We start from the raw sequence: 20046 nt of genomic DNA, 5'->3' as shown, positions 1-20046 counted from the left end.
ATTAAGGAATATCAGATGCTTGAATCATCAGTGATTCTTTCTTCTATCTTTAAATATGGCTTTCTGTTCTTTTTTCCTCAGGGTCTTCCTGCTTAGATACGTCACACGCAGGCTAATTATTCCGAGTTCAGTCTAAATGATTACATTTGTAAATGAATAATATTTATAATTGGGTTCCTGCAGAATCAGTACACCTTTCTCTGTACTTGCAGACACATGTTGCCCGCACACCTTCCACGTCTGTTCCCTCAAACTCTTGTTTTTCTTCTAAAGGGCTCAGTTTTTCTCTCATCTGTCATTTCTGAAATGGCAAGCACTGTAAATTAGATATATCAAAATGAAGACACATGTAGTGTAGTACACATGTGCTTGTGCCTCTGAGTGCATTTCCTCCAATCCCATTATTGCTCATACCGCCATAAATGATGGAAATAGGTCTGTTTCTGAGGAGACTGTGGCTCCCACTAACACAGTGTTTATAATAAAGTGTGATTTTCAACGTCAGGATCAGACCACAGGAAAAATAATTTTCTGTTGTCTCTGCTCAGTCTGCTTTGTTTTTCATTTGTGCCATACATCCTTTTTTACTGGTTTGACAGAATAATAAGCAGATTTTGAGTTGGGAAGACTTGCAATTAAATGATTTAAAATGGTTATTAATTCCACAGGGATTTCCTCCCTATTTGATTGCTCAGTTGAATTTATTCAACAGTTGAGTAAAGTGCAGTGTGAATTTGAATGAGCTTTGATAAAGGCCACTGGCAGACAGCGGTGAGTTCAGTGTCCAGTTTTGCTCTTCACAAAAACACCTCTCAGGAGAGTTAACTTCACTGACTCAACGACCAGAACTGACATGCAGTGGCTCGTACATGACAAAGGTGTCAGTTTCAGAGGAGCATACAGGGATCTCTGAGGATGTGAAAGGCATGAATACACAAAAAAGAAAATCTCAATTTGCATTCATTAGTGGTGTCTGTGGCGCTGGCTGAAGCGGTGCGAGAGGGAAATCTGCAACACGATCTATGATTCTCCCCTGGTTCAGAGAGTTTGTACATGTACCTGTCAGACAACATAACAACTCGGCAGGGAGTCAAATAAACAAATCCAAATCTCAGACTTAAATCCCTTGATATAGACACAGTCCTAAAATCATGATCAACCAAAGCTGGTTGATCATGAAATATAATTCATAAATCCAGATAAACATGTAAATAAGGGGTGGAACATCCCTTGCATTTGCATGTCATTTTCAGATGCAAAATTCATTTATCTTTTTTTTTCTTCTGTCTTTTATCGTTTAAACTAAATGACGCATAAAAAGGATTGGAAACAAACCGATTTACCTCTTGATTTATTCTTGCCTCACTGGCACATTTTCTATCATTATATTGATTTATTGATTAACTCAATGTAGAAAAGTTCCACGCTGCATGAACAAAAAACTGCCAAGAGACTATCCAATTTATCATTTGGCAAGCCACTCCCCCGAACAGCAATTGTCCAATCATAGCTTAGCAACCGTAACTAGGCACAGCACATCTGTCAGTCTTTTGATTTCTCCACATGTGAAGTGGTTTGCATGGAGCTGCAGGGATGCTGACTTTTTGCCTGGGACATGTAGCTTTGGCTGATGTGTAATATATCATGCAGGTAGCCATCAAGTGCATTTTTAGAACTCATTTTAGAGGGTTCTCATTTGAAGTCAGCTGGAAACATCAATAAATTAGCTGGAGGCTATGTTTTAAATCAACCAAGTTAATGTTAGGTCAATTAGCTAGCTACAGCTGATAAAATCAGTGGTAATGTCAGCCTGCTTTTATCTGCCTCTATCCGAAATCAAAGACCCATTGTTTCCAAAATGACTATGAATTTTGAGTGGTAAATCTACCAATGTCGTCAGCAACAGATTAGAATAAAATAGAAATACTATATAATTGGGCAATATTATATCAAGCACATTGCAGAGACCCTACACTGCATGGTGCTTCATTTTACATCAGGAAACCTCTCACCCTGCTATATATGCCTGCTGAAAACAATCTGGGCTTTTCTCTGTGGCCATTTTATGAGTTGAGCTTCCATGTGGGGCACAGTATGGCGCAAGCACAAATTCAATTATAAGGTGGAGGTGTTTGGCAGGAAGGTGTGTGTGCCAGGCTCTGTCTGTACGCTGCCTGAGACTGATAGATGTGGAGACTTCTGGCCTGGCAAGTGGTTTGCAACCTGTCAGTAATGTGAGAAAGGCCCATTGTGCTGCTGGAAAACCCCTGAATACTCAGCTGTGTTTACAGCCCAGAGCGTGGGACTGCAGACACGCCTCTGAGGATCCCTCAACAGCCCCCTGCTCCAAAAACACAGGGCAAAATCAGATGGAGACAAAGCAACCTCCCATTTCCCCCCGCCATGTCTTCTATGAGGCTTCCTCCCAATTAGCCACACCAACGCTGCTGAGGCGAGATAACAATAGAAGGCCCATGTATCCCCTATAGACCTCACTAGAGGACCTTTATTACCGCATTGATGTCTCCTACATGTCACCACTGCCCTCACTTGCCTGGCAGCATGCCCGCACATTTTATATGAGGGAAAATAACCAGAGCGACTTTAACTCAATACAGGAATAAAAACAGCAGGACACAACATTAGGCTGAATGGTACATGCTGTAATTAGTGAGATGCTGTAAGGAATAAATATAAAATATGATACAGCAAGTTCAAGCTGCACAGTAAATTAAACAACGCATTAGTGGGTCAAAGTACAAAAATGTTTCTGGCAAAAAGTCAAGTGACACCCAGTGGAATGAAGAAAAAGATTCTGAGCTTACATAAAGTAAAATAAAATAACACAACACAATCAGTGGCAGATGCAATTATTTTAGAAAAACAAAATATTTCTATTAATGTGTCTACTGATATTTAATTTTTTTAGTATTTCCTACATGCATAAGACACGATTGGACTTTTGTGACAGATGTATTTTAAAACATACAGAGCATCTCTCCAAGCCTTCAGTGCTTTAACACAGGGAGGAAAACCATCTAAATATTGCACACAAAGAGAACCAAGTGTTCAAGTTAGCTCACATTCTGTAGCACCACAAAAGAGTTATTTCATGGACAATGGATTTCAAGTCCAATCGTACGGAAAACACACAAAAGTGCCTAGCTGACCTAAAAATGAAGCATACATTTTAGTTTATGTGCAAGACTGTTACCAGTAAAAGATTTTTAGATTGTCCATTTGGTCCCCGGCCATAATTCAGTTGGGTGGTCGTGATGAGCAATTAGTGATTTTTAGGCTTCAGTTTGTTTTCTTGCTTGCTATTAAAAAAAAAAAATATATATATATATATATATTTTCACATCTTAAACTCTGGTGGATTTGTGAGGACTTAACTGCTCCTCAGATCTCTGCAGGGTAAATCCAGACAGCTAACTAGACTTCTCTATCCAATCTGAGTTTTCTGTTGCACGACTAAAACAACCTTTGAACGTGCACATGTTCCACCAAAACAAGTTCCTTCCCAATGCTATTTTGCAGAGGTGCCGTTGCTCCGTATGGTGCTTAGCACCGCCCAGGACGATTGTGATTGGTTTAAAGAAATGCCAATAAACCAGAGCACGTTTCTCCCATTCCGGAATGTGGCCTCACCAGACCCTCCTTCTTACTTCTAACTTCACAAGTTGCTGCAAAAGTTACACAGTCTCGCTTTAGGGCTGATAATTTAGGCTATAACTTCTGAGACTCAACAAATCAGAATAACTGAAAAGTCTAAAATCTATGTTTTACAGTAAAAATAAAAATAAAAAATCATATAATTGCTCAGTACCTGTAAGACGTGACATAAAAAACTGTTTCCAAAACCATTGAAAAAATGATGACTATAACGGCACTGGTTAAACTTAGGCTGGCAAGATTTGAGGAATTTGCATTAAAGTGTCTTATATTTTACATTTAAAATCCTTCATATGTTTCTATTTGTAGATGGATACAATGTTATACAGACTTTCCAAGGCTCTATACTGGAAACTTTCAGCAGTACCACAGAGGCTGGTTGTGTAGCCCTTTGAGAGAGGCTTTACAGTAAATGGATATGGGGTCACTCCTATTGCAAAGCTGAGTTCAGGCTCTCAGAGAGCCGGTCTCTTTGAGTGGTCATAAAACACTACAAACATCCATTTCAAATGCCCCAGCTGTCACTGAAGTACTGATCGTCCTCTTCCTCTTCCTCTTCTTCTTCATCGTCAGTCCCGTTTTTCACAAGGTCGTCACCTTGTAACTCGTTCACTTCCTCTTCCTCCTCTTCTTCCTCTTTGAGCTGTGCAAGCATGGTTTGTAAAGTGGCTTTTAATTCCTGAACCTCCTTTTCCAATGACTGTGCAGCATGAGTTAAGGAAGAATCCAATGCTACAGACACAAACCCAGAGGTCACACATTAACATGTAAATAAAAAGAATGCCAGCATACTAATATCAGGGCAAATGTGACACTTGTGGCCCTCAATGGTTAATGGTAATAGCAGAGGACAGCCATAACCTGATGAAGTAATCAATCTCAAATTTGGCCACCAAATGGATTACTGGGACAGATCATCAAGTCATACCCAATTTAACCCCATCCAATTCACTATTTATGAGCTCATCTCATCTGTGGAGCTGGGTGGCAGTGTGGGGGCCCAAGCAAACAGACTGCCCAGCTAAATTATTTATAAACCATCAATGAAACGGGATAGAGGCTGTCATCAGTGTGGGGATTGTTTAACCTGCTTAGAAACTCAAATTAATCGTGTGAGTGTCCATCTTAAGTGGCAAATCAAAGGGATTGCTTTGATGGCAGATGGGGCCTGATGACTCGTTTTACTGTCTGAATGGACATAGATTGTCATCATTTATAATTAACCAGCAGTTAAAGATCTTTTCATGAATACTGCAGACAGTTCGCAACACTTTTAAGGCAACATGGTCCAAATAGGTAGATGAAGTTCAGAATCATGTTGAAGACCTTTAAAACCAACCACAGAGATTGACATAATTTTGTCTATTCCATCGTTTGTTCTTTTTTTGCAATTCCAGTCTCTGTGGTTGTCCATCCACCTCCACGTAGAATGTGCAGACCTCTCCGGTCACCTCTCAGTCAGCTCCCCAAAACGTATGCTGAGTTGTCTATTTTACAAATATTAGTTGAGCTTTATGTGGTTGACTTTGGAAGGTGATGACATGTGGCTATGAGTCGCTCATCAGGATCGGGAAACCAACTCTGCTAGCCTAGGCTAGCTAGCCAGCTGGCTCAAGTTTTCGAATGTAAACATCGGAGTAAATACTGAGGAAAAGGTGGAGAAGATGAGATTGAGCTAGCAAGACCATCTCTGCAGCCATCTCATGACTACGAGTCGCTAATCCGGATAGGGAAATCAACTCAGCAGTCTCCTTCTGACTCTGCTTGCCTGGCTTGTCGAGGTTTTTTAAATGTAAACATCAGAGTAAACGCAGCAAAAGGTGAAGATGGCTACATCCTATGGCTATGATCCCTACTACGTGGACAAGCAAGACCATCTCTGAGTCCATCTCTACATCAGAGGGGCACCGAGGAAAGTGTGGAGGAATTGGAACACCGACTGCGACTTCTCTGCTTTGCATCCTGCTGGCCAGTGTGCAGGCGTTGGACGGTAGGCTGGATGGCCTCAATGCCTGCCCTTAAGGGGAGTGTCGGGAGATGTGCTGTGCTTTCGCTGAGACTTGGCTGGATCCTGGAGTGCCGGTGCATTCAACCGGGTGACTATTTTTCTGTGTGCCGATCTGATGGCCACATTCTGCTTTATGATGAATCATGCACATGTTAAAGGAGCTCATGGGATAGCATTTCACTGGAATTGTAGTTTGTACGAATTCATGTTACGAATACATTGATTGATTAATTCATTGAATTGAGAGAAGGGACTCAATTGACCTCTCGCCGGCCCCTCCCCCAAAACGGCAATTGTCCAATCACACATCGTAGCAACCGTTACTATGTGAGCAGGTCCGACAAACACTGACTCCAAGCAAGATGGTGAAGCGGTGCGCCCACGGCGTTTGTAAATCGGACACTAGATACCCCGATTGTCTGGAGGATTCATTTGCACTAACGTGTTTACTATTTGGCAGCCTGAAAACTGGTATTAAAGGCTGTAGAAAGAATGCGGAATGAAAAGAGATCATGCGGTCAACAGTGTTGCCGTAGTAAATCGGACTCCAGCTGAAGTTTATAGCCTACATCCTTGACACATATATTCTATAGTCCTAATAGTAATATACATTCTTATATTGCAATCTCTTAGGCCTACATGTAGGTGTACTTATATTTAAATAAACACACAGTAGCTGAGTTTATGCAGTGTCTTTTATTTTACTCATGTTTTTTTCATGAGTCAGAACGAGGCAACAGCTGAGGGAGAGCTCGTGTCCTCCGCCCCCCGTGCTGGACCCTGTCTCCTGAGAGCAGAGGGGCTGGAAAAACAAGCGGAATAACTATCGGTCAATGGTACAAATAAATCGTTCACGTTCAAGGAGAAAACGTTTCATAAATGAGGGGCACACGTGGCCGGTGCCTACAGTGGATAAAACAGTGTGGACGGCCCCACTCCCAGTTAAATGTGTTGAACATTACGAAGCATAAATACGTCTGCTCAAAGGTAAGGCTAACAGCTAACTAGTTACCGTGTTGTCTAGATCTACTAACTAGAGGCAAGAACACAAATTGGACCAAAGTTATGATTACCATGGATATCATTGCCAGAATGTTAACCTACTCTCTAAGCTAAGTTTAACGAGCCCTTTAGCTTTAGCCAACATTAGTTAACATGTTAGCTAATGCTAGCTACATTAGCTGCTGTTGTGTTGGGTCTTTGAGCTCCCCAACTTTATTTTTCGTCAGTTTACAACAAAGTCGAACATTTGAATATATCCCTCCACTGCATACTGTAACCCCTTTTGCCTTGATCTGGAGGATATCGCGGAGGTATTGCTCCAAAAAAGGTCACTGACACGCATGGGTATACCTCTTCCCGTCATGGCAATCTGTCGCGCTGGTCGTGTTTGACCATTTGTTTGTCAGACGTAGCAACAGTAACTAAGGGGGGCGGGGCTTGGCGAAAGGCTAATTAAGACCACTAGAGATTGGAGGTTTGATCTTCCTGTCACTATAGCAACAGTAGCATCATCCCAAGTTCAGTTTCTGTTCCATGTCTGCAACCCAACATCAATATTGAGCTGTATCTTTAGTGTCCTCTAGTGTCCCTGGCTCTTTTGCATGAGTGCCTTGACTTCAAAAGGCTGAAATGAATGGCATGTAAGGACACAGCAACAGCGAGGTGGAGAGAAGCAGGCCAATCTGTCTATCTCCGACTGCCAGGCTGCACTGATATCATGCAAACAGTGGAGGAGCCAGTACTAACCCCTGACAGCACAGCGGGGGACATGAATCTCTAATCAGATGTAAAAAAAGTCAGGCCACACTTCAACAGAGTGTGAAGGACGTACTGCATAACACAGCTTTTAGAGATCCTAAAATGAAATTTATATCTTTTATCAGATTAGGAAAGTATTTCTGGCAGCCCATGTTCAAAGAAGAGAAATGAAGCATGACACAAAATAAAAAAACAGTAGGTTAGATTTTCTTCATCCCCGCGTTGAATCATCGCCTTTTCTGTCTTAATGAGCCCACAGTGTAGAGGGGAAAAGTGGAGCGAGAAAAACACACTAATCTATTTCCAATCAGCTTTCTAATTAGCATGGAAAATGATGTATTGTGACCTGTAATCAGCTTTAACAGTTTCATTTGAGTCATTATCATGGATATTGTAATTTCCTCCAAGCCAGATCCAACAAGTGGAAGTGAGCAGATGGAGGAGGGGAGGGAAAGGGAGGGTCAGCAGGAGAATGGACATTAAGATATGACGGGAGCAGAGTCATTACAGTGACATTCCTCTATCTGCTGAGGCGCTGCCTCCATCAGCCGACTTTAATCTCAACCCGTGGTGACTGGCAGCCCACATCAAGCGCCCTCTAATAACCTCGCTTGGACTTTTACCATTTCATTTTCCAGTTGGTACGTCAGGCCTGTCAAGAAAAATCCTCTGATCGCAGTTTATCTTCAATTCCCTCCCTGAATGGACCCATAATGTCAGATGAGACAGGTTGATTTTTCTTCGAAAGGAAAAGTCACAGAACATCAGTCAGCCTAAAGGTAGTTTGGATGTGTACTTTCTTTTGGAGTTGGAAGGCCTAGAGTAAACTAGGTCCTTAAGATGGATGCACAGAGACACAACACCCACACAGATAGTATGCAGTCAGTTTACATGATGTATGTATAATTAGAGAGCAGTGAAAGGATATGGGTGAGGGACTGATCCCGGTTCAGTATGGCCGTCTGCAATTCATCTTCCAAGGTCATCAGTCTGTCACTGATCAGCTCGCAGCGCTCTGTCAGGTCTGCAGCCTCGCTGCACCCGTCCTGGCAAGGAAAAGAAATTAAATGATGGGTAAGGAAAAGGAAAGGAAAGATCAACAATTGACAGCACAGATTTGTGCTGCCTTACACTCAGTTCACCTTCTCTTTTCTTTATATCCTCTGTGTGGCAGTAGTACTATTCCTACTCAAAGCATTTAACATTAGCTGCAATGGTTCAAATATATGGGTTTGATATTGAAAAGGAATGAACACAAAAATCTATCTAACAAATAACAAGATTAACAATTTGTTATGACCCGGCTCTTAGGCCACAACAAATAGGAGACACACCATGATAAAGTTTTACAAAAATACATTTATTAAACCAAATCAAACCAAATTAAATAATTAATAAGGTGTGGTTGTCAGTATAGTCACTGATGTAAGTTTGTGTGTGTCTGTGTGTGTGTGTGTGTGTGTGTGTGTGTGTGTGTGTGTGTGTGTGTGTGTGTGTGTGTGTGTGTGTGTGTGTGTGTGTGTGTATAAAGTGCAGACAAAGCATAAAGATAAACCAGAGCTATATAACCAAACCAACGGATAAAAAGGGAGAGGTGGAACAGCAGCAACCAACAAATAATTGCCAAGCAACATACCAGGAAAAGCATACACACCAGGGGGGGTGGGGGGCGGTGGGAGGAGGGTGGTGTGCACAACATTCGGTGTTGTATGTGCACATCACCTGAGGATACTGCGAGCCAGGCTGAGTGTGTATTGGTGGATGGTGGGGATGTTAGGGTGGTGGAGGAGCAGAGTGCAGTAGGGCAGAGCATTCAGAGAGCAGAGATGGCCATAATTAGAACAGGCCTCTTTGCAGACATTGTGTCCTAGTTTCTTCACACTTATCAAGCATAGAGAACACACAGACACACTTTAAGCAAACAGACACATGCACGCGTGTAGACCCAGTGTTCTCGTCAAATGACACATATAAAGTCTAATCTGACTCATTACTGCAGGTAGAAAATATCAACTCCCTGCAGCTCAGACGTGTCAAAACAATCACTGGAAAGCTGCGTCTCTGGTCTCTGTCCTGGAATAGCACTCCTTCTTCAGATAATGTAACAGCCCAAAAGAAATTTACAACAACAACTGGCCTGAGGCACGATTACATGTAAGCTACAAGTCCTCGCTGATGCAATTAGGGACTTTGACTAAGACTTAAAGGCAGAGCAGCCCACAGGACAAAGAATTTAAAGAAAACATCATGTTTTTGTGTTTTGAGGCACTTAAATGAACAAACAACCATTGACGGAGGTCTGTCCTCCGGCGTCACCTTATGTGATGCTGGCATCCCTGTCCTCCTATACCAACACAGTCAACTTATAGATTGACTGAGCTGTCTGTTTGTCAAGGTTAGGAGCTTCTTTAGTAGATAAGAGCCCTGTGTTTGTGCAGCTGATTGATTCTACACTTTAAAGCCTCCAGTCAGCATTCGTAAAGTCAATACAACCACAGGATAGAAGACAAAAGCTCATGGTCTAGAATGACACTGTTGAAAACATCCCTTTATACACAAACCTTTTAAACGACTATTCAAAATTCTTGCACCTGGTGGCGATCAAAACAATACAAATGACTTTCTCTGCTTTTGACAAACAAGAAAACATGGGAAATAAGATTTCAATTTGTAATCAATAATAATAGAATCTCAGGCATACGTGTATTGGCGTGTTGATTCCTGATGCATATTAGGGATAATGTTATTAGACCACAACAAAGCAGAAGAGATTATTTAGAAATTCAATGTTCAGCGCATGTATGCACTGGTATGATTATTTAAGCAATAATTAGTGAGAGACAGCAGGTGATTGTGCATGTTCCCATGGGTGCCGTTAGGCCCGACACTTGCCGTGCTGGCAGTACAAAGCAATAATATTGCACTGGTATTACACTCAAGGTCATATTTGCATGTACAAACAATAAAGTAGCTGAATTCATTTTAAACTCAAAAGCTAATTAACTAGCGTATGATTAACTAGCGTCTTTGTTATCACCGATGCTTTGTCGTAGTAGAAATACTTTTCAAGAACGTCGACAAGGTAATTTACAAATATGTGCAGTGACAGTATGAGGTGTTACTGTCTGTAGCAGTGTCCCAATTCTGTACCACACACTGATTCAACTTTTAAGGATGTAGTGTTTTCACGCTGGAAGACAAACTGACAGTTATGTATAATGAAAAGAAGTATACAGATTAAAAAACACTTTTTTTGTTTTCTTAAAGGCCCAGTGTGTAACGTGTTTAGTTGTTCATTATCAAAATCTGTGTTGCCCGTTCACAAACTTGTCCTTTTTCATGAATATTTACCTCCACCATCAATTCCAAGTATTCCTTTTGGCTTGAAATTTTACATTTGCATTCGCATGAACTGGGGTAGACGCTCCATATTCATGCGCCATCTTGAAATACGTTAGCCAGTAAGGGACATACAGGACATACTGCTCCCCCTTTTGCGTTTTCACTGTCAAATGATAAACAGGTGCTGCTAATGCTGCTAATGGGTATCGTAGCTTCCCGGCCCCGGCAAGTTTGAAGAAGGAAACATGGAGGACCACACATATTCAAAATCCAAATTTCAGGAATAGGAGTCTTCTTCTTCGCCCAGAAAAAAGAAAAATAATATTGAAAAGAGCAAGAGACCGTCTTTTTGAAGCGTGAAGGCTAACATAGCTGTAATACGTACTTTGAACTGCGTGGTGAGAGAGAGTTGATGCGATGTACGATCTCAACGCTTGATGGGAGAAATTCCTACACATTGGATCTTTGAGGTATACAGTATCAACTCTTTTAGTCTTTATTCATTTTAATTAATTTAATTAAGTAATTTATACTTTGTATTGATCCCCAATGGGGAAATTACAATTACAGTATATTGTTTGAGTAGATAGAATACAAGAAATCAACATACTTAACTGTTATATACTAACAGGAAATGATACAATACTGGCGCCTTTAGACATCCATCAAAGTGGGTCTTGAGAATGTCACTGACAAATTTCACAAAGAGAAAGCAAAATGTTTGTTTTTACAAAAACTGAATACTTTTATTCAATACTTTTTTTTTAATTTCTGTCTCACTACCATTTACAATTTACTTGAATGTGTAATGTTGCATTCATTGGGGGACAATAGTGTCCATCAACAGTGCACTCAAAAATCAACAATTCTTTAGTCTGCACGCTGACAGTTTTGAGTATACAAAATGTTATCACTTAGCATGAAGTGGAATTGGGATACAGCTTCAATTTAAGAGTGTGCTGTTGGTGTACACTTCTGTCCCATAATGCACACTTATTCCCAATTGTTCATATTTTTTGGAAAAATATCAAACTTTTGTTTTGTTTGGTAGTAACATTCTAAAGTTGCAGTTTGAGTGACATGCAACATGTAATAATGCATCAAATTTTATATGTACTGTACCTAATCACCTGCTATATATACTTACCGCAAAAACAATATCCTATACAGTGCATGAAGATAGCCTAAAATTTGCCAATAATTAGTATGCAGTAACATTTCAATTTAATAATGTCTGTATATTTGTTTGGTACTGTGGGTCAGTGTGAAGAGGGGGATGTAAGGACCTTGAGAGGATAAAAGAACAATTAGTAGAGATTATAACAAAATAGAGTACACACGCATGCACACCAATCAATCTCCGTTGTGGCAGCAGGGCAGCGGCTTGGCAGCGGCTAAGTGGAAATCATTTACTTAAAGTCATTATGGAAAGGAGAAAGAGGTCAGACACTCTGCGAGGCAGAGAATCCAGCTCCTCCATAGGGCTATATCAAGACAACGATACCAATACCATTCAGCAGCCATCATATCATTTGGCTCAGTGATGCATCATACTTTATTGTGATTGAGGCATTTTATGTCAACTAGGTTTTCAATAATTCAATGTGATTTAAAGTTGCTTATAGTTCACACACACACAGCTCAAACTGACCGTTCCAACCTTAGTTACAGTTGCTAAGCCTGGCAAGCTTTCTATTGTCGCACAGCACATGAGCAGTTTATAATAATTTTTTTAAACAATGGGTCCTTCATTTTAGACAGAGGTAGACAAGAGCAGCCTTCTCATTTCTAACCAAAATCATAGATTTTGGTGGCTGAAATGACTGTCGCAAGCAAATTGTATGAGCTGTACTGTAGCTAACTAGCTGATTAAGCTAGTTAGTTAGTTAGTTATTAATGTAAGCCCCATGACTTGGGTTAAAACGCCGTCTCTGGCTGACTTTTCAATGTTTTAGCTTTTTTAAAAACAAAAATCTTCGATATTTGATACGCATGATATTGTGCTAAAGGACTGACGCTAAAGATGCACTCTGGTTGATTTATGTGGATGACACAGAAATAAAAAGCGTCTTACTGTAGTTAGTAGCGGCTAGTTAGTCCTAGAAGTAAAAGTATGATAAGGAAAAATGCTCAAAAGATCAGACCTGTATTTCATTAGAGATGCAAAGATTAATCGATTTTAGTTTTGAGTTCGGTTTGAGTCATTTTTTATGAAAAACAAATTCTGGGATTCCAGCTTCTTTATTACAGTAAATGGAATATCTTTGAGTTAAGGACAAAACAAGACATTTGAGGACGTCGTCTTGGGCTGTGCAAAACACTGATCAACACTTTCCACCATTTTCTGACATTTTATAGGTCAAACAACTAAAAATAATCAACAGATTAATCGACTATGAAAATAATTGTTAGTTGCAGCCCTATATTTCACTGTAACATAACCCTGTTTAGCTTACAGAGAAAGACAGAGGTTAGATTTATGCTTTATTGTTCGTGTTTTTCAAACAGTGTGCACTCATTATTGGCACTAACAGATGAGTAAGCTTTTGGGTTTTGAGTTTCCCAGGGTTTTCTAAAATTGAAGTGTTGGGTAACTACTGTAGGTAGTTAGCTAGTTAGCCAGACATGCTAATGTGCACAGCTTACATTAGAAGAGATAAACACAGTTTAATCCATGTATCACAATTTTGCTCTTTTATTTTTTTTGTTTTGGAGGGACACCACCCTCCAAACTCTATACAGAGTATTGCTCTCACTACGGCCTCATGCACATTGCTTCAAAACGTGGAGACAGTTTGACAACCTGCCGTGCCGGACATGACTCATCCTCTGAGATGTTGAAATAATTCTGTTTAAGTTTTGACAAGTTTAAGGGGCTAAATCACAATATGGTTTGAAATCCCGTGTTGGAAACGTCCTTAAAATTAAACTGTCAATGAATATAAATGTATGAATTTAAAGCAGGGAGGTGCTGAAAGGAGAATACATGCTCAGTAAAACCCTCCCCTGTATAAATAAAGGTCTTTGTGCAAACTCAGGCAGTCAGCGACACCAACCGACGCCTCTCATGTAGATCAGTATCGATCCGACAGTCGGAAAGGCGGCTGAGGTCATGTTTAGGTTAAGGTCAAGTAATGGATTCTTCTCTGTTCCAGTAAGCCCAGCGTCAATGCAACTAGCACTTTAGTTACACTGATAACATTCCAGTATACAGTGACAGTGTTAGCATTACCAACCTCTGGGTGATTATCCTCCATGCAGAACAAAAACTCCTCCAATTTCTGCAACAAAGGGGAAACATTTGTTGAGGCCACACAGTCATAAACCGGCTCATGAATTATTGAAAATGCAATTATGTTGGCTGTGTACTGTATGTGTGCAGCATCATCATAATTAGAAGAGGTTGTAATTATTCATCACCAAAACTGACAAGGAGAAAATAGATTAACTGGCTCCTCATCTGTACTGCAGGTTTCCTTTGTTAGTATGTAATTGTACATTCTCTCTCTTAAGGAAGGAGGCAATTACTGTACCTATTGGAGGCCAACACATTGTTTGTGGCTTTAGGGTAAGTACATAAGAAGGCAGAGTGACAACAAATAATAATCAGCCAAGTTTTAATTATAATTTTTTTAATCACAAATTGTGTAACATGTGCCCTCATCGCTTTGCTCTCCAGTAAACATAACTCTTCATACAGTATCTGAGATCAGATTGTTTAAACGCTACCATTTTGAAGCAGTCACACAAACTGGATTGATTTTGCTCTATCCAATTACATCCATCTCACAGCAACATATAATTTGTCATAGGGCTGGGCGATAAATCAATTTTATCGATGTAACTCGAATGTGTAGTTAACGTCGATTTGTTAAAATGAAAATCGGTTTTCTCCTTAACATCCGCCGACGCTCCCCTCTGGGCTCCCATAGTTCTGCCCCCACCCCCCCCAGCGTGTTTGCCATAGAGATATACACACTACATGGCAGCGACAGGGACTAACATTAGTTCTTTTCTTAACTAGTCGTTTCATCACTTACTTTACCGTAATCTCCGCCGAAATGACCGGCAGCTCGCGGTGCTCTGTCCCCGGCTGAGAGTCACCTATTCTCGGGTAACTGAACCACCAGCTACAGCTGACCTGAAGGAGCAGCAGGCGGCACACAAGAGCCAGTGTTGAGGAACTCTTAAATTGGATTTTTTGTGAAAAATCTGGGATTTTTTCTTTTAGGCCATATCGCCCAGCCCTAATCTGTCACATGCAGTTTTCTAGGTATAGATTGCAAAGGTTTTCCGGCATCCAACACGTAAAATCTCTTCTGTTGCCTTGAGATGAAAACCCTTTTGATGTGTGGATCTTTGAATATTCAAAAAAATAGAGACTTTACTTAACATATGCTGGAAGATACTAAATAGCTGAAATATAATAATTATAGTATTTTTTCTGTAGTGTTTGCTTCCCCAAAGATAAAAAGCCAGAGCTGCAGGATAAAAACTTCCCAGTTAATTTGCTGCTATCCATCTCTTCTTTTCTATAAAAGATAACAAGGTGCATGTTCAATAAAAAATAAAAGGTGAGCTGGGGCATCAATGCGTTGTCATTCATGTAAAATGTTTCAAAGAGCATTTACAGTACAGCTGTGCTTTTTCTTCGCAGTATGTGATCGTAGAATTACATATTCTTTTTATTATGTTTTGTGCAAATAAATTCAAAGCAAAATTGTGTCTCATTTCCAAAGAATAATTCTAAATTGAGCAGCACTGATGTTCGAAAATATTCAAGGATTTACGCTAAAACTTATAAAAAAGGTATACTTGCAGTCACATGATAAACATTTTGCCCCATTGAGCTCCAGTGTTTCTAGCTTAGAGGACACAGAAAAAGAGTGCACAGGAGTGGAGACAAAAGAGAGAAATGGTTGGCTGTCTCACCTTTTAGTTCTTGGAGAAATGTTAGGAGGGGCCGGGCTTTAGGAGGAGAAAGAAAAGCAGAGAGAAACAAAGGGAAAGCAGAAAATGGATCCATGCAGTTTGTAAAATGTGGACAGGCAGGGAAAGAAGACATCAATGTCAAGTTTATATTTATGGTTGAACAGAGCAAGGCTGAGAGAGAAGGTTAAGAGCTTGCTACGGTAGGTGAATTAAATATGATAATGAAAATCCACAGCTTCCAGTTTTAATACATGTAAGTGGACATTCTGCCAACAGCACCGGGAAAGATCATTGACAAATATTTGCTTATGGCCACAGTCATGGTAAATACTTAATATTCAAAGTATCAACTACTGTTGAGAAAAAAAAAAGCAAACGTGATATAAATCACAGTCTGTAAGCCAAACAAAAAAAATATAGTCTCAGAAAAACATGTCTGGCAAGTGTGCTATTTTTTATTAACGCTTGCTCTGTTGGCTTTGTTCCTATCTCAGACGAGTTTGTCAGACTACGTGGGTGGAGGAAAGTGTGAGGAGGGAATGAGTTGGACTCTGCCCTGAGGCAGTGGGCCTCAACTCACTGTGAGATAGACCGGTGCAGAGCGCACACATACACACACACACACACACACACACGCACACAGACGCATACACACATGCATTCCCAATACACAAATGTAATCATGCAGAAAGAGACTGTTAAATTTGCCCACTGTAGAATGAAACGATTTTAAGGAAGTCAGACTTTTTCCAAACGGTTGCCTCCATAACGCCCACATATTCCTCGTTTGGAAATACCTTCAAGCCAAGGTTCTAATAGACTGCTGCTCATCTCGTTGTAGCCGACAGACTTTTATATTCTGCCGACACCTAAATGTACAAACTTACAATGTCCTCTTCAGTCGAGTGGTAAGACTGACCGAGCACGCACACTTTATGTGAGTCCACGTTCCACAACACAGTAAAAAAAGAAAAGAATAGAAAAAGCAAGTGAATCTGAAAATAGTTTATTCTCATTTGACCTTTTAGTGGCAAAGATGTGATATGTGTAGAAAATATGTAAGACTTCAGCAATGGACAGCCTCAAAAGGGCATCTTTTGTATTCAAGATACTCTAAATGTCTGCCTGCACACATCAATCTGTCGTGCACTCTGGTATGAAATCATAGGCATTAATGTGAATAATGACATAAGACATTGTTGCGTTACCTTTGTGAACTCGGAGTTCTGTAAGTTGGCCTCGGGACACCAGCGCCCTCCTAATGCAGTCAGCATGGCGCAGTCTTCTTCTTCTTTGGTGCACGGCTGGGTTGGAGGATAAACTGCTGCGGTGGAGAGGTCTTCGATGTCTCCTCCACTGCAGCTGGGAGTCCGCAACTGGAGGCCTCGCAAGAACAGGTGACACGCTTCCAGGTCCGCTTCCCAGACCCGCTCCAAGCCTGGGCAGCCACAGCTATAGAGAGGAGCAGACCACTATGTTACACCATAGCATGAAATACAAGATACAATGTGATACTCTAAAAAATCACATTCATAAGGCTATAAGATGCAAAACATACAGTATGTTATGAAAGAATGTAGACATCATAATGACACTAATATCAGTACAACAGCACATACAAAATAATAATGCATATCACGACTGAACTGCTGCGTGACAACTGAGCACAGTAGTTGTAAAGGCACCGTTAAGGACATCTTTAATAACATCTCTATAATAAAGCACTGACAAAAGAGTGAGAGTGAATTCAAAAATTGCAATTCCATTGACAAAATTTAATGACAGTGAATGTCCTCCTTGTAGGCGTCCCTTTTCTTAAAGAGCTGCAGCAGAGACAGAAGAAAGAGCCTGGATATGGGCTCACTGAGCAGGATTTCAGGGGGGAGGACAAGAAAGATTGCTTTTTGTTTATCTACTCAGTGAGTTACAATCAGTCATCCTTTTTTTACTCCCTCGCCCCTGAACCTTGTGACATCTCAGAGTGTAAAAACAGAAGGGAACAGTTAAAGCAGCTACATCTGATTGGATTTATTGTTCAGAAAATGAGCAACATGGTGAAAGCAAACATCTACAGTAACACTAGGCACTTTGTGATATCTGATAGTCCACCATGGTGAAAGTAGGGCATCAGAGTGTTGATGTTGAATTACAAGCATGTCTTTTTAGCTTTCCAAAAAACAGTTTTCCATTTCCTTTAAATAAAATACTCCTCCGCTGGCTCACATTTGAGACCTCTGACCTTTAAAAAATTCATATTTATTCCCCTTCTTCTTTCAATGACCTTTAGATTACAAATCATTCCAAAAATAGTTGTCGTCCCAGGTGACATTTTAGGAACCAAATCTATTGATCTTGTGAGAAATTCTACCTCTTAATATGGCTTAAGAGACAGACACAAAAATGCTAAAGTTCCACACTAAAGAGCATAAAGCTTTATCTGTCTTAACAACCTTGTTTCCGGAAATTCATCTTGTGTAGAAAACAAACTCAAGCTGACAGGATGCAGGGACAAAGATGTGGGTTTTATACAACCATTAAGAGATGCATCAAACATCTTAAAGTAAGACATGTCCTCAGGAATGTCTCTGTGTGTGCCGATTTTTCAACCCCGGGGAAGATTCTCTGTCACAAACACTAATTCTCACATTGACTGACTCGGAGTGGCGAAAACACACAATTTCATACTCTAAGCACAAATATACTTACATATAAACCCCTATAATAAATTCCGTATTTTCACCTAAAGAGTGCCACCTTACTGCTCAGTTAGATTTGAGAAATTGCTCATTCTCCATCACACATAAACAAACTCCAAGGCAAAATGCACCCCAGACAATATTGTTTAATCTCTCTCTCTGTTCCTTCCACTCTCTCTCAGTGATGAGGCCCCCTGAAAATTGAATGCCACTTGTTTTCCAGCCCATCTCCTGCCTGAAAAGGCTGCCAACCTTTGTACCCTGCCAATGCACGCCTCTCAGCCGTTCTCTAACCTTCATTTGGCACACAGACAATAGAAAAATTGCTCGGCCCAGCCCCCCCTGCCCTCACCAATTTGCTACTCAACGCCGCCGCTTCTGAATTCTGCTATAGTGGGGACGCACCCAGTGAGCCGTGCCATTGTTATGTGTCTCTTCTGAAGTGGAGACACACACACACACACATACAAATATGGGTGGGCACGTGTTAACTTTCACACATACCCATAAATCATTCTCTGTGGGGATTAAGTGTTGTACAATCATAAATTCCCCCCAAAATGTCAAAGCCGGGCCTCATCTATCCCGAAAGTTAAGAATTGTAACTCCAGGTCTAGTTCTTTTTTGTATAAGCTTCACCCTCTAACTGCTAATTTCCACCGGTTGCGGAACGTCTGCGGATCCGCTCCGGAACGGCGGCGGAGTCATTAGGTTTCCATTAAAGTCAAAGTGTGTATTTCCACTGGCTGCAGAATGGCTGCAGAACTGCTGCGTTCCGACTGCGGCACAGCTCCGGCGGTCCCCAGCCCTCCGGAGCAGATACGCAGAGCTTCTATTTTTTCCGGACGCCGGAGAGCTCCGCAACAATTTAGCACACGGCAGATAGTGCGGGACAGGAAGTCGAGCACATAAAACAACATAAAACATCCGGTTAATTTTAAAAATAAAATACACCGTGCTCACGGCGGATCATATTTCCCTGCACTACACCTTGAAAACACAGCACAGAGTGGTTTCCCCTCTACTCCTCTGGATGGAAACTAACTGTTGTTGGTTTTGTGGTTCTGTTCTACGTGAATTTGCGAGATCTCGTGGGTCCTAGTGACTACAGCTGTCAGTCATGGCCGCAGCCGTGCCGCAACAAACACCTGGTTGGTATTTACGCAGCCTACTAATCTGTGCTGATGGGATTAGAGGTTCTTGTTTGGTATCCAGCCCTATGGGACTATCCAGAAGCTCACGTCTGATCTCGGTAGAAAGCTATCACATGTGAAGCGTCTTCCGTGCCATAATCCTGGACAGCGCCACTGTAGAAGCTGTGGTGAGGGGTCAGGACAGCCGTCACGGCTTTGCCGATGTCAGTTGCTAGCTCTGGGGAGAGAGCCCCAGGCTTACTGGCCATGCCGGAGGACAACCGAGAAATGTTGTTTTGGGTCGCGGCCACCTGCGCAGAACAATGGTGCGAACGGTCGGTGAGCACAGACCTGGTCCCGGGGAGATGGCAGCGTGGGCTTCCGCCAGCTGAAAAAAAGAGGCTTTAAGAAGCAGGATGGAGGTCAGGCTTTGCTCTAGCGACGGGACTGCAGGAAACACCTTTTCTGTGCCCCTGTGTACCCTTGTGAACGGCACGTA

The 20046-nt window shown here is 41.2% G+C and overlaps 1 protein-coding gene across 4 annotated transcripts in view; it reads right to left on the bottom strand.

Annotated features, from left to right (window-relative positions):
• Positions 1–3508: 3508 nt before the first annotated feature.
• Positions 3509–20046, bottom strand: part of disc1 (DISC1 scaffold protein) — a 48190-nt gene continuing 31652 nt past the window's right edge. Inside the window, exons 11-14 of one of the 4 annotated variants that reach the window (XM_039783581.1) lie at positions 16927–17170; positions 14023–14067; positions 8373–8490; positions 3509–4377 (exon numbers count right to left, since the gene is read on the bottom strand). In XM_039783581.1, the coding sequence (XP_039639515.1) occupies positions 4181–4377; positions 8373–8490; positions 14023–14067; positions 16927–17170 (604 nt within the window). In that variant the 3' untranslated portion in view covers positions 3509–4180. Of the gene's footprint in view, positions 4378–8372; positions 8491–11397; positions 11476–14022; positions 14068–15718; positions 15755–16926; positions 17171–20046 lie in introns of those variants that run through there. The other 3 variants (XR_005637111.1, XM_039783582.1, XM_039783583.1) reach the window with 3 other exon arrangements.

The sequence above is a fragment of the Perca fluviatilis genome, chromosome 19 (assembly GCF_010015445.1).
Source record: "Perca fluviatilis chromosome 19, GENO_Pfluv_1.0, whole genome shotgun sequence".
NCBI classification, from domain to species: Eukaryota; Metazoa; Chordata; class Actinopteri; order Perciformes; family Percidae; genus Perca; species Perca fluviatilis.
The sequence above is the reverse complement of the archived record's forward strand: the minus strand, read 5'-3'. Positions and strand labels throughout refer to the sequence as shown.